We start from the raw sequence: 15,030 nt of genomic DNA on the forward strand, positions 1-15,030 counted from the left end.
TTTTTCTTTTCACTCAGCTCATCACCAGGAAATGGGAACTAGGGGGGAAAATTGCTATGGGCCCTAACTTTGGAGTTTAGGCCACAGCGCTAAGTTTTTTTAAGCAGCAAGCCCTTCCTACCTAAAATATTGCACCTGCTAGGTCTAGGTTATAAAGTGTGGGGAGGATCAAGGGCCGAGGATGCTGCCCTCCCCCTCTCTCCCAGAGCTTGCCTTTTAGCCCCCTTAGTTCCCTTGGAGGTCAAGGAAGAGAAGGGGAAAGGAGCTAAAGTCCCAGTCTGTTGAGCTGAGCTCTGTTAAAGGGTTTCGTAGGGAAGGAGACTGAAGGTAATTGTGAAATGCAGTTTTAGAATTCCCTCCGGATTTGGGAATGGAGGCATTTGGCACTTCTTCCCCACTCTCCTCCTCCTTGATCAAGTTTTACTGAGGCCTCAGGTGGGTCACAGAGCCATAGTCTTTGAGCTAGAAGGGACTTCAGAGGCCTCCCATCTAAACTTCTCTCATTTTACAGGGAAGTACAGTGACCTGTTCATAGTCAAACACCTAGTGTAAAAGTGGAATTTGAACCGGGGACTTGTAACTCTGGAGCCCCTGCCTTTGTAATGACTGATGGGAACACTCAGTTATCAATGACCCAAGGTTTCGTTTCATGAGAGCTCTTGTCCAGGTGGTATTAGGAATTCTTGGACTTGGGAGTGAGGAAACCTGGGTGTGAATTCCCTCTCTTGACACTTATTAGTTGTGTGAAAGTCAGTTTCCTTTTTAACCCCTCAGTTTCCTCATCTATGAAAAATGGATAATGATACTTTTATTATTTTTCTTAGTGATCCTATTTAGGGTTTTCTTGCCAAAGACACTGGAGTGGTTTGCCATTTCCTTCTCCAGCTCATTTTATAGATGAAGAGAAAAAGAGAGTTAAGTGACTTGCCCAGGGTCACACAACCAGTAAGTGTCAGAGACTGGATTTGAACTCAGGTCTTCCTGACTCCAGACCTGGTGTTCCATCTACTGCGCCATCTAACTATCCCTAGTGATACTTGCACCTAAGGGACTGATTTTTCTTTTCTGTATGTCCATCCTTAGGGTTTAATATATTGCCTGGAACATAAGTACTTAATAAATGCTTGTTGACTGACTAGCTGGCGTCCTCACAAGGTTATTGTGAGGTTAAGCATTTTGTAAATTCAGAAACATTATAGAAATTGGGGGCCTTATTCCAGAGGCTAGCCCTCTATCCATCGCACTCCCAGACAGTCCATGAAGGCTGGGGCCCACAGCTTACATTCCATTCCCCAGCAAACAGCTGCCCCTCATTTGATGGGATGTTTGACATTTATGGTTCCCGCTTCTAGTAATCCTGAAGTGATTATAATTTTGGCAGCAGCTGTTGTGATGATTTTTTTCAACATTCTCCCATTGGGGTAACTAATGTAATTTTGTTTCTTAATTGTTATAAATAAGTCTCCAGCTGCCAAAGATTGATAGACTCTACACAAACCAATAGACTAATAATAGGTTTCACTACCCATCCAGGAATGGCATTAGCAGGCTGATGTACTTGTAGGAGTAGAGAGGTGGTATGAACTCCCAAACCTCCCTTTGGAAATGATTTTACCATTTTCAACATGGTCCAGAATTCTACTGGACAGTGCCAGCAGAGGAAGGGGTCTGGAGACCAGAGCTGTTGTCCAACCCAGAGCTTTAAGTGGCCTGAAAGAAGAAGCACCAGGTGGTAGGAACCAGATGAAGAGCCAGAAAATGGGGGTTCTTGTCCTAATTCTAATGCCTGCCCTGTTGCCTTTCCTATGTTTTGGTAAGGATCAAACATAATGGATGACAGGTCCAAAAGCCTTTTGTAAAGTATGAAGCACTGTGCAGCTGTGAACTCTGATTCTTATAGTAACTGAGAACCTATTCATTCCACTTATGTTTTGTTCTGGTAGGCCAGTTAGGCCTGATTCCCACCAGTTGCTAGTGCCTTCCCTCTCAAAATTACCTTATATTTATTTGGTATATATTTTGCTTATAACTACACACATACATGTTAATTCCCTCAATAGAATGTAAGCGTCTTAGGTCAGGGATTGTTTTCACTTGGCACAGTGTCTATACTGTATGTAGGTTCTTGAGAAATGTTTATGAACTAATTAACCACATAAATAGTTCCAAATTCTCTTCAAAGGAATTGGGCAAAGCAATTTTAAAAGATGTATGGGTACTGGGGCAGTTAGGTGGTGCAATGGCTACAGCACTGGCCCTGGAATTAGGAGGACCTGATTTCAAATTCAGCCTCAGATGCTTACTAGTTGTGTGACCCTGGGCAAGTCACAACCTGGAAAGAAAGGAGGGAGGGAAGGAAGGAAGGAAGGAAGGAAGGAAGGAAGGAAGGAAGGAAGGAAGGGAGGGAGGGAGGGAGGGAGGGAGGGAGGGAAGGGAAGGGAAGAAGGAACAGGGAGAGGGAAGAAAGGAGGAAAGAAGGAAGTTTGGTTGGTTGTATGGGCCTTGTGGGAGGTTGGAAGGGGAAAGGAATCGTCTTGACTCATGCTTTCATTAATATAGGAAACTCCCAGTAAGGAGGAAATGTCTTTTACCAATGTTCAGCAACTGTTAACACAGCTTGTAGTTTCAAGTAGTCACCTGGGAGAGGGAGACTGAGTAGTTTTTCTAGGGTTACATGGCCAGTGTGGGCCAGAAGCAGAACCTAACTAGGAGGCCAGCTCACTTTATTCACTGAGTCCGGCTGACTCTACTGAATTATACAGAGGTATGAGTCACTAAATACTCAAAGCTTCATTGTGGCTTGGAAGTGACCCTAGGCTCTCAAAGGAAACAGGGGTTCCAGCAGGCCTTCCCAGCTTCAGAGATTGAGTACAGACCCGCTGAGGAGCTAAAATTGGCCCTGAGGCCAAAGGCCAAATTTTAGCTTTGGATACTCTTAAAAACCAACTACTAGGTGAGCAAGGAATGGAAATCTGCTTCGGTGCAGGGAGTACCCACATTGATGAAATCACAGATCCTTGAAGCAAGGAAGCAAATAAATGAGTGAATATGGAAGAGGCTTGGAGGCAAACAGCACATCTGTAACTGTTTGGATCGTTTTTTTTTTTTTAATGTCTTTTCTGTTTCCTCCCCTGCTACCCGACCCCAGCAGTTTTTTTTCAATACCTCTCCTTATACTAGACCAGCTGTTCCTTCTTCCTTCCTTCTGGTGAAATCCTGAGCTTCAAGGGACCATCAGGGGCTAGGATGAAAGGACTGTCTGTCTCTAAGGTCACAGCATTTGCACTTGGGTTGAAATTGCAAAGGAGAGGGAATGAGGCAAGGATTGGGAGTGCAGGCTTTGGTTTAGACCTCCACAGGGTGGAGCAGTAGTCCCAGTGCAGAAAAATAATGAAAGGTAGGTTGACCAGATTTGTAACCACATACAGTGCATTTGAAAAATCTTCCTTAGATGTGGAAAAGTTCCTTTGAATACTTGATTTCCAGATTCAACACAGCCAGAACCTGTGAGCATTCAGATCAGTGCAATGAAATTCCCACTTCTTGGTAGCATATGATAGCATATGAAAACACACACACACACACACAGTCAAGATAGACCCTGACAGCTTGACATGCCCCCCCACCCCAGCTTTTGCCTTAAGTGATAGGTTTTTTTTAATTGCAATAACAAGAGCCCTGGATCTAGAGTCAGAGATCCTGGGTTGGCATAGTTGACTCTACCCCTTATTGTGTTGTATGACCTTGGAAAGGTCACTTAATCTCTCTAGGTCTTAGTTTCCTCCCCTGTAAAATAAGGGCATTTGATTTAGATGGCTTCTAAGGTCTCTTCCAACCAACTTAAAATGTGTGATCCTTTGATCTCTCATTCTGTTTTATAAATTTGGCTTTTGGGTAATTATTCTTTAAAGATGAGCTGCCTTTTATTTCCTCATCCCAGCCTTTATGCAGGTTCAGAGTAATATGTTTCTAGCTCAGACAGGCTGTGACAAAATTGTAAAGCATTAGGGGCATAGAATATTGAGCAGAAAGGGACTTTTGGGGGTTGGGGGAAGAAATCTCATCCTGCCACATCCATTTTATAGATGATAAAATGTGTGAAGTTACTTGGCCAAGACCACAAAGCTGATTAGAAACAAAGTCAGGGCTGGGATCCAGGTCATGGGACTGAATTCAATTCAATACAAACATAGTAAGCTTTTAAGACACTGAAGCTATGGTTATGAAATGCAGTTCAGTAGGCACATTCAAAGCATACAAAAGTAAGTGAAGCACCCAAGACCTTTGAGAAAAGTTCAGTGTGCATTCTGGAAGGGAAAAGATCATTGCTGCCTGCAGAAATCAAGGGAGATTTTCCTTGGAAAAGGTGGCATTTGAGTTGGACTTTAGAAGGGGGAAATTATTAGGCATAGAAATCAGTCAATACACAAATTCATGGTAAGCTCAGCTGGGCCTTCTCTGCATCAAGGCAGATTCTTCTCTAAATGAATTCTCATCTGCCCACAAAAGCTATTCCCAACCTTCCTTTCCTCCGCAAGCCTCCCACAACTCTCTCTGCAATCCATGTCTCTTAACTAAAGGTAATGTATTTTATTTTGATGGAAAAAGTTGTACTCCATATGAACTTCCTCTTCTCCCATTCTCAAAACCCTTTGACATCATCATCTCCTCCCTCCTCCTTTTCCCCAATTTCCAACAGAGACTTGGCCTTCTATCTCCCCCTTTTCCTTCCATGAGGGAGGGATGACTGCACCCCAGCTTGGACTATCTCTCCCCAGCCTCTCTGACTATTTCCTACCTGCTTCAGAATTCCTTTTCCTCTGTTACCTCTTCCCCCAGCTCTCCCTAGTCTCTGCCTTCTCTCTCCCCATTGTACTCCCTGGAACCCTCCTTCATTCTTTCTTTAGATTAAATTTTGGGGTTTATTTTGCAGTGGACAAAAATCAGTTTTTTCCTTCTTCCCACCCCCACTCGGAAAAAAAAAAGAAAAATCTCTAGGAACAAATATTCATAGTCAAGAAAAACAAATCCGCTCTTTGGTTATGTTCAGAAGCTGTCTTTCATTTTGCATCTCTAGTCAACTATCATCCTTTTTTTTATCAGGAGTTGGGTAACATACTTCATTTCCGATCCTCTGGAATCATGGTTGGTCATTGAGTTAATCAGAGTTCTTAAGGGCTTCCGAAATTGTTTACATATTCAGGGTTGTTACTGTATAAGTGATTCTCCTGGTTCTGCACATTTCACTCTGCATCAGTTCATGCACATCTTCCCAGGTTTCATTGAAACCATCCCTTTCATCATTTCTTTTAGCACAATATTCTAATACATGACCATTCCCTAGTTGGTGGGTACTCAACCCTTCTTTATTCCTCATTTACCAAATAAGGGGATTTGATCTCTAGGATCCATTTCAGGTGTGGATCCTGTGATCTTGTGAATATGAAATTGTACCATTTGTAACTAGAAACAAAAATTCAAATAGAAGTTGTACAAATACATCAATACCATGGGATAGCTATGCGGTTTGAATCTGAGTTCAGAATTGAAGCCACTGTTTTTTACCAAATGAGCTATATATCTAGCCTCAAGGTGTCCTTTTCCTAAGGGTTTAAACTCCCATTTTTAGATCCAGTGTGGAGAGGCATCTTCCTGCTTTTGTCACTTTTTGACCTTTCATAGGTTGGCACAATACAAGACATAATGGACACCAGCAGTAAGAACTCAGGAGGATGTGTCAAACATTGTATTAGGAAGCTGGATGTGAGCAGGATTGGGGGGGCTCCCTCTTTTATTCTCACAGCTATTTTCATTCCATGAGCTAGCATGAGTTTGCCCCACAACCAATCGTCCTGATAAAGCACCCTGAGCTTCCTGACGTGTCTGATGACATGCTTGGCAGGGATCTTTCACTTTCCAAAATAATAGTGAACACCGAGTAAATGATAGGCCAGAGGGCTGGGGGAGCAGGAATAGAAACTTGGCTGACCTCTCATTCCTTTGAGACTACTGGGCTCTAATTTTTGTCCTAGGGGTTCACTCTACAGCCTGGCTGTCTGGGGTATAATTCACAGCCCGATTGTTGGAAGGCAGCCCACCCTCCAAATAGCAGCAGGCTTTTATACCCTCTGCAGCAATGCAGAGATCAACCCTGGCAATGAGAGCCCAGGAAAAGGCTGGGAGGGCACTGAATTGGAGCTCAAATAACTGAGATTCAGATTTCAGCTCTGCTACATGCTACCTGACAGAAGTGGACAAATCACTAAGTTTTTCTGGACCTCAGTTTCCTCATCTTTAAAGTGAATGGGATTGGACTGGATAACTTCAAAGGTCCCTTTCAACCCTACATCTCAATTTTCTGATCACAAATATGAAGTAGAATTATTGTCCTTGTTACAGCAGGCCCTGATTAAGCAATATCACCTGAGATTGATTTAATACAAACACTGGACTTCCAAACTCTCCATCCATCAACCCCATTTCATTGGTAACATCTGTTAGACTCAAAATGAGATGATGTATGCAGAATGTTTTCCAAACCTTAAAGTACTGTATTACTGCCAGCTATAATTATTTTATGGGGGGAGTTAAATACAACATTATTGATATTATGACAATAATTGACACATAGCCCTCCCTACCCCCAATTAAAGGTTAGTACTTCCTAATTAGCATTAGATGTAGATCTAGTCCAATGTACACCAAACTCATGAAGGAATAATAACGACTTACATATATGTAACATTAAGATTTAGAAAGTGCTTTACCTAAAACAATTCTCTGAGAAGCAATTAGAAGTACAGTATGGTATAGTGAGCCCTGGATTTGGAGGCAGCAAACCTGGGTTCAAATCTTGAGCCTACCATTTACCATCTCTGAGACTATGGGCAAATTCTCTATACAATGAAGAACTTGCACTAGATGATTTCTTAGAGCCCGTTTAGCTCTAAAAGATATGGTTGAGGTAGTGCAAGGATAGCCCCAGGGTCTCACCTTGATGTGTGCCCACCCCCCCATCAGTTACTCTGGGCCAGAGATATGTTTTGATTTATCAAATACTTCAAACAATAACTCATGGGCTCCCAGTTCTTTTACCAAACCAACTGGAAGACATATTAAATCAGACCAAAAGATATTAAAGAAAATACATAACAAAGTAAGTTTTGAAAGAAATTTCCCCCGTACTGAAAGAAAGAAGTACATCCTCCATAGATTCCCACTCACTGAAAAGAAAAGGCAATGAACCACGCCAAGGCAACATGCATTTTTTTTTTTAAATAGAGCTGGGTCCCACCTGGAACCTGCCTCCCTTGCTGCTTCCTCTGCATCTGACTGACCAGGTGATGCACTGAGCTAGAGGTCTTCCTTTTGGAGCCTTGAGCTCCTTTGACAATATGATGAAACCTATAGACTCCTCAGAGTAATGGGTTTTTGTTGTTGTTGTCGTCGTCATTGTTTTTTGCTTTTTGGAGGGGGAAGGCAGGGCAATTGGGGTTAAGTGACTTGCCCAAGGTCACACAGCTAGTGTTAAGTGTCTGAGGTTGGATTTTAACTCAGGCCCTCCTGACTCCAGGACCATCTAGCCGCCCCTAGAGTAATGGTTTTTTAAATGCATAAAATAAAATTCAAAGGATTCCAAAGGACATCAGTTAAATTGGAATAATGATGTATTTTCCCCCATATAAGTTCGTGGAACCCCTGAAATTTACCAGTTTAAGAATCACTGGTAAGACTTCTGGGCTGTTTTGATAGGTTGTTCTTTCTACTGCTGTGGATATCTGCACCCAGACTGTTCTCTGCTACCATTCGCACTTAGTGGTCTGAGGGTAGACAAGCCTTCTGTTGCTTTCTGCTGTTATGTGGCCTTTTCTCTTTCTGTAAGGAAGGGGTTTCAGCTATTTTACCACATAGCCTCATGTACTCTCTATTAGGATGTGTATATGTGATTTAAACCCCACAGCCATAGCCAACCAGCAAAGGCCTTCTGGTTTAGGTTAAATAACTCTTTAGTTCTTCCTGAGTTGCCATTCCATAAATTCAATCTTAGAGTAAGAAAACTCTTTTCAACTCTCTTCCCCTCCCATGATATTGATGATGCTCAATGCAAATTATCAAGGGAGCTATAATGAAAAGGTTCAAGTGGGGCTAGTGATCTGTTTTACTTCTTTTCTTCACACAAATACTCAAGAACTTAGGGGTCTGGTTCTCTTATGTATTCTGATGGTTGGAGGATATAAAACTTATCAAATTCAAATATATAATAGTGACATTTCTCAGAGCATTTGCATTTTGAAAGTATAGAGGTAAAAGGTAATTTACCGTATTCAAGCAATTGTTAAGTGACTACAATGAAATGCAAATACAGGATACATGTGTAGTAATAAAAATATGGAAGTGAGGTAGTCGTCTCTGCTCTCACGAAGCTTACCTTCTACTGGATGGATATAAAATGTTCACATAAAAGGCAGAATGCATACAAAATAGAGTGTTTGGAAAGGGCTAGTTCAGTCAGGAAAGACTTCCCAAAGGAGGTGGCATGTAAGCTAATCACCATGGGTAACTAGAGATTCCAAAAGGCAGAGGTGACAGATGAGAATCCCAGGCATGGAGGACAGCCTGTTCAAAGAAATGGAGGAGCAGATAGAATGTCGTGTATGAAAAATCATAAGTATGTTAGTTTGCTTGGATCATGGAGAATGTGAAAGGAAATAATATGTGGTCAGCCTGGAGCCAAATGGTGAAGGCCTTTTAAATGCCACAGAGAGGAGATCTGGAAATTATTGAGGGAAAATCTGTTGACTTGAGGAGCTTGATTTGGGGAGGGGGGGAGTAAAGTGTCAGAGACATAAGTTCAAGCCCCAACTCCAGCACTTATTAGCTATGTAATGATAAACACATCTGTTTCCTCATCTGTAAAATGGACATAATACTACTAGTACCATAATTTATTCCACTGAGCTGTTATAGAGTATTTTGTAAATCACACAATCATTGTAAAAATAAATATGAACTATTATCATTCCTGAGACAGTTGTCTATTTCACCTCTATTTAAGGGTCTTAGCATCTTAGATTCAAATATGGAAGGGATTTAAGAGCTCACTTAACACAATCTCTTTGTTTTATAAATAAGGAAACTGAGGCCCAGAAAGGTAACAATCCCAGGGTAATACTCATAGTCCAAGAGTGAGAAGGGATCTTGGAGATCAGCCTGTGTAACCTAATCATTTTACAAATGAGGAATTTGCCTAAGGTCAAAGAGACCCCTAATGGGGCAGCAGAGCTGAACTTTGAAGGTAGGCCCTGCATTTGGAAGTGCATCACTTCACCACACTGGCAAGATGAGACTGCCTCCCCCCTCGCCCAGCTTTTAAAAGTTTTGAATCACTAGAGATTTCCCTTCTATCCTTTTTTAATAATAAATAATAACGAACTAACATTTACATAGCATTTTAAGGTTTGCAGAATGCTTTCTTCTTGATCCAGTGACATTGGCCTCCTTGGTTTTCTTTAAATAACAAAAGTCATCTCTCTATTCCAGGCATTTTCAGTGTCTGTCCCCCATCCCTGAATGTTCTCCCTCCTTATTTCTGACCCTTAGCTTCCCTGGCTTTCTTCAAGTCTCAGCTGAAATCCCACCTTCTACAGAAAGCCTTTCCCAATTCCTCTCAATTCTATTACTTTCCCTCTCTTCATTATTTCCTATTTATCCTGTATGTGGCTTTTCAATACAGAATTCTTTGCATGTGTTCTTCCCCCATTAGTCTGTGATTTCCTCAAGGATAGGGACTGTCCTTTGCCTCTTTTTGTCTCCACAGAGCTTAACAGGAGCCTGACACATAAAAGGCACTTAATGTTTATTAACTGACTGACATAAGTTAATTCATCCCCATTTTATAGATGACAAAACTAATGCACAAAAATGCTAAATAACTTGCCCAGGGACACACAACTGTTGAGTGTCTGAGCACAATTCAAACTCAGGACTTACTGGCTCTCTGTACACTGAGCTACTTGGCTCCCCTCTTTCTTTGGTAGCTCCTGAATGAACAACATTATGGTGTCCTAGTTCCATTGCCAGCAGCAACAATCATGAGAGAGAAGTTAACAGTGCTGACAGTGATGGTTGACTCTGTGGTGCCTGAAGTACCCACTCACTGTCTGAATTAGAAGATTCTCTTCTAAGGAAACTTCTCCCCATGAAGTAGCTGACCTCTCACTATCTCAGTTTTGTTACTGACACTGTGACCATGTTTACTATGCTAGAATGGTTTCCATGCTGGGTAGAACTTTCAGAGATTGTACCTTGGGCCAAGTTTGTTTTATCTGTAGCCAGGGGTGGCCTAGAGTCAGTGAGAACCAGCTTTCACATGTGATCCTTTTTATACCTAGGAAATCTGCAAATGCCACAAATTAGGGCTTGATTTACTATTTTGTTTATAAAAAGGTCATGGAGAAAAAGTCAATAATGCTTGAAGCTTGTCTTTTGTACAATTGTTTTTTTTTTTTGAAAGCCAGATGTTAAATATTTACCAGCGCACGACTGCCTACGATGACAACAAAGGCTTCTTATATAAATGTTAGTGATGATGATGATGATGATGATGATGATGATGAATGCAATACCCCTTAGGCCTTATATACACTTCTTCCCTTTTAGCAAACGACCGTTGGAAAGTTACTTGCTCCTTATACTAAACCACATTCCCTATTATTTTAGTCATTTGGTCAGACTGCCATTTCCCATTTTCTTTTGTCTTCATCCTGCATTCACTGTTCTCCACTTGTACCAATCACTTGTTCCAGTGCTTTCCATTTCCTTAGCATTGATGATTGAACATTGTTGCTAAATGAAAATATATTATATAAATGAGTCTAATCTTTCCAATTTTGGAGTCTAAATGTGTTAACCACATGCAAACAGAAAGCAGGATGTACCTGGACTCCAAGCCACAGAACAGGACCCAGAAGTCCCCCAGCCAATTTGGCATTTCCTAATTGATTACTTTTTTTTTTTTTTTGCTACTTTCAGGTATATTTTACTTCTTCTCTGCCTATGTGCAAAGAGAATTGTAGAACACATTCTTTTTCTTCTTAACCGCATTTGCTGTTGGTTTGCCAATAGCATCAACGACCACGCCCAGAGATGACCTGCTGGGGAAATAACCTGGGACTAAGTGGGATGGGGATTTAGCAAAAGCAGGAGGGGAAATGTTCACATGCATCTGTTGTTTTTGTGTTTGCAGAGTTCGTCTAGTAGAAAGAGGATCTCCCCACAGTTTGCCCCTCATGGAATCAGGAAAAGTAAGTATTAAAAGAAGACACTGTAACACAGCCAGTTAGACGGTGTGTACCTAAAACGGTAGTGTCACTAAATGCTGTGTACCTTTGCAGGTCAAGACTCTGACCAATGAAATCTCATGGAGTAATTACAATGATAATTGATAATTAGAAGAGCCACAATTAGTCCAGCCCTTTCAGTTTCCTCTTGCCATACTGGCTGCAACAATACAAACCACTATTTGTCCAGTAGATACTGAACCGTGAACATCTAATTTACTCTGACAAGGCCAGCGTGATTTGCCCCAGCCTCATCACCTCAGACTTCTATCAATTGGGCACTATTCCAGAAGGTTCTGTGTTCTGTACCAAAAGATCTTCTCACCTGTCTCTGTTCTTTCATTGTGAATTATCAGAACCTTAGCATACCATGTCCTGAGACTGCTTTCTTCCTCTCAAACGTCACATCATTTGAGCTTTTCTAATCAACAATGTTATGCACCAGCATTTCTTGCTATAAATATGCTTTCCAACCAAGTTAGGTAGCAACTCTGCATTAGAAAAATCCCCAAGTAGACAACTTGATGAAAAGGCAGGGGGAACGAGAGAATGCAGCTAATTGTTGGTGGAGTAGATAGAACAGCAGACCTAGAGTTTAGAGGACCTGAGTTTCAATCCTATTTCAAACACTTCTCTGTTGTGTGTAACTCTAGGCCAGTACCTGTTTTCACAGCTAAAAAATGGGGATAAAAATAGCTCCTATGTCGCAGGGTTATTGTAAAGATCCACTGAGGTGGTACAGGTGAGGGCCAACATGCTAACCTCAGTGTTTAATAAATGTAATTGGTGATAGGGTGCCAGACTGGGAGGCAAAGGACCTGGTTCTGTCACTTAATTCCTTGTGTGCTCTTGAACAAGTCAATTTCTCTGATGTTCCATTTCTTTATCTGTAAAATGGAGTTAAATTAGATAACCTCTAAGGTCTCTCACTTTAAATTTGAAATATTGTTATTGTGTAATCCTTTTTATGACAATGGGCAAGACATTTAACCTCTGATGCTCACTTTCCTCATCTGTACAATGGGTATAATTATACCTATACCTATAGGGTTGTTACCAATTCCAAAAGAGATAACATATATAAAAAGTACTTGGTGCTTTAATATTACTATTGATATTATCTTTAATATTATTATGTGTATGGAACTGGGGTAAATGTTGAAGAGCATATAAGGAAGAAAAACAATAATCTGTACTTCAAGGAACTTTCTAGAAGGAGAAATAATAGCTAACATTAGGTATGCAAAGTGTTTTACTATATTCTCTCATTTGACCTTCACAATAACCTGCTGAGATAGATATTATCATTATTATCATTTTATAATTAAGGAATCTGAGGTAGAAGGAGGTTAAGTGACTTGACCAGAGTCACACAGCTAATAAGTGCCTGAGGACACACTTGAACTCAGGTCTTCCAGATTCCAAGTACAACCCAGTGCTTCTAAGGCAGAGGTTCTCATGGAGCCCTTTGTCATTCTGGTGCAGCCTATGAACCCCTTCTCAAAATAGTATTTTTAAATGGATACATAGTACTAATATAGTATTTACATAATATAGTAATTATAAAAATATATTGAAAGACAGTTATGGAATTTTTTATAGAAACAAATCCATGGACCTTCTGTTCTAATGAGATAGGTACACAAATAACTATGATATAAATTAAAACATGTGTATGACAAGTGTACAAAAAGGTAAGAGTCAAGTGAGTGATTTAAGGAAGGACAAAACACTTCTGGCTGGAGGTAGTCAGCTGCAGAATATGTTAGGGCATAGCAAATATGAGTGCTAAACCTAATGGGAATTATGTCCCTATTTCATACATATTCCTTCCACTTCAATCAATCAATCAATATTCATTAAGCACCTACTATGTGCCAGGCACTGTGCTAAGTGTTGGGAATACAAAAGAGGTGAAAGGCAGTTCCTGCTCTGGAGGAGTTCACAGTCTAATGGGAAATAATTAACAGAGAATTAAGAGGGGTTGGGAAAAGCTTCCAGTAAAGATGGGATTTTTCTTGGGACTTAAAAGGAAGCCAAAGAGGTCACTAGTTAGAGTGGAGGAGGGAGAGCATTCCAGGCATGGAGGACGGCGAGAGACAAAGCCCAGAGCTAAGAGATGTAGTGGCCTGTGTGTAGAACAGCTAGAAGGCCAGTGTCACTGGATCTAAGAGTACATTTCAGGGAGTGGGGTGTAAGAAAACTGGGAAAAGGGGTGGCTAGGTGGTGCAGTGAATAGAGCACTGACCCTGGAGTCAGGAAGACCTGAGTTCAAATCCAGCCTCAAACACTTAACATTTACTAGCCATGTGACCTTGGGCAAGTCACTTAACCCCAATTGCTCTTCCTTCTCCCCTCCAAAAAAAGAAAAAGAAAACTGGAAACAGAAGAGGAGGCTAGGTTAGGAAGGGCTCTGAATGCCAGACAGAGCATTTTGTATTTGATCCTGAAGGCAAGAGGAAACCACTAGAGTTACTGGGTTGGGGAGTGGGAATGGAGAGGCACATGCACTTTAGGAAAATCTGAATGAATGGATGATGAATTAGAGTGGGAGAGACTTGAGGCAGGTAGACCCACCAGCAGCCTACTGCAATAGTCTAAGTGTCACAAAGGTCAAGCTGACAGACTTTGATGACAAATTGAATAAGACAGGTGACAGACAGGAGCTGGGGGAATGACTTGTATGGTTTTGAGCCCAAGAGTCTAGGAGGATGGTATTCCCCTCTATAGTAATAGGTAAGGGAGGAATATTTAGGGATTCTCTTTAAGACATCTTGAGTTTAAGATGGCTACTGGACATCCAGTTGGAGATGCAAGGTTGGATGTCCGCAGAAAGGTTGGAGCAGGATAGATGGATTTGAGAATCATCAGCATATAAATAGTATTTAAACTTGTAAGACTGATGAGATCACCATGAGAAGTCATATAGAGGGAGAAGAGAAGAGGGCCCAGCACAGAACCCTGTGTGTGGTGTCCCTAAAAACTTTAGAGAACAGAGTATCCAATAGGAGAGAGTGATCAACAGCATCACAGGCTGCAGAGAGGTCAAGGAGAGTGAGGATTGAGAAAAGACCATTGCATTCGATAAATAAGAGATCAGTGCTAACTTTGGAGAGAAGAGTGACAGTGTAATGCTAAGGTCAGATTCCTCTTCTGGTCATTAAAAACAATTACCTCCTGAGCCATTGGCACATATCTGGGGTACCCTTTGCCTTCAGACCTTGGCCATCCCAATTCCCTTCCTCTAACACATATTGCCGTAGCAGCTTTCCCCTACAAAACTCATCACCTGAAACAAAGGATTATATTATAGTATGTACAGCTAAGGAAGTCTTAGTGATCACTTAATTCAGCTGAGTTATTTTATAGAAGAGGCAGCTGAGTTCCACACAGGTTAAGTGTACAAGTGTATACTTGCCCAAATACACTCAAGGATTAAGCAGAAGACCTGGGATAATGGGTTTTAGTCTGAAAATGATCTTCTAAGGCCTGCAGTTACATAAAATAAGTGAGCATCATGTTATAGTGAAAAGAACACAAAACGTGGAGCCCAAAGACTTATCCTGGATCTAACAATTACTAACTTTCATATCTATGAACAAGTCATTTTCACCCTTTGAATCTGTTTCCTCATCTGTTAAATGGGGATCATGATATTTATCCTGCCCACTTCTCAGGGTTGAGGAAAATC

At 41.2% G+C, this 15,030-nt stretch overlaps 1 protein-coding gene across 3 annotated transcripts in view; it reads left to right on the forward strand.

The window, feature by feature from the left end:
* The window catches only part of DIP2C (disco interacting protein 2 homolog C), a 586,558-nt gene that overhangs the window by 552,029 nt on the left and 19,499 nt on the right, over nucleotides 1–15,030 (forward strand). For all 3 annotated transcript variants that reach the window (XM_069086554.1, XM_069086552.1, XM_069086553.1), the window contains one exon: nucleotides 11,246–11,303. In XM_069086554.1, coding sequence (XP_068942655.1) covers nucleotides 11,246–11,303 — 58 coding nt within the window. The remainder of the gene's footprint in view (nucleotides 1–11,245; nucleotides 11,304–15,030) is intronic.

Source organism: Petaurus breviceps, unplaced genomic scaffold, assembly GCF_028583685.1.
Source record: "Petaurus breviceps papuanus isolate PSGF00001 unplaced genomic scaffold, PetGlider_PUasm1.0 178, whole genome shotgun sequence".
Lineage (NCBI taxonomy): Eukaryota > Metazoa > Chordata > Mammalia > Diprotodontia > Petauridae > Petaurus > Petaurus breviceps.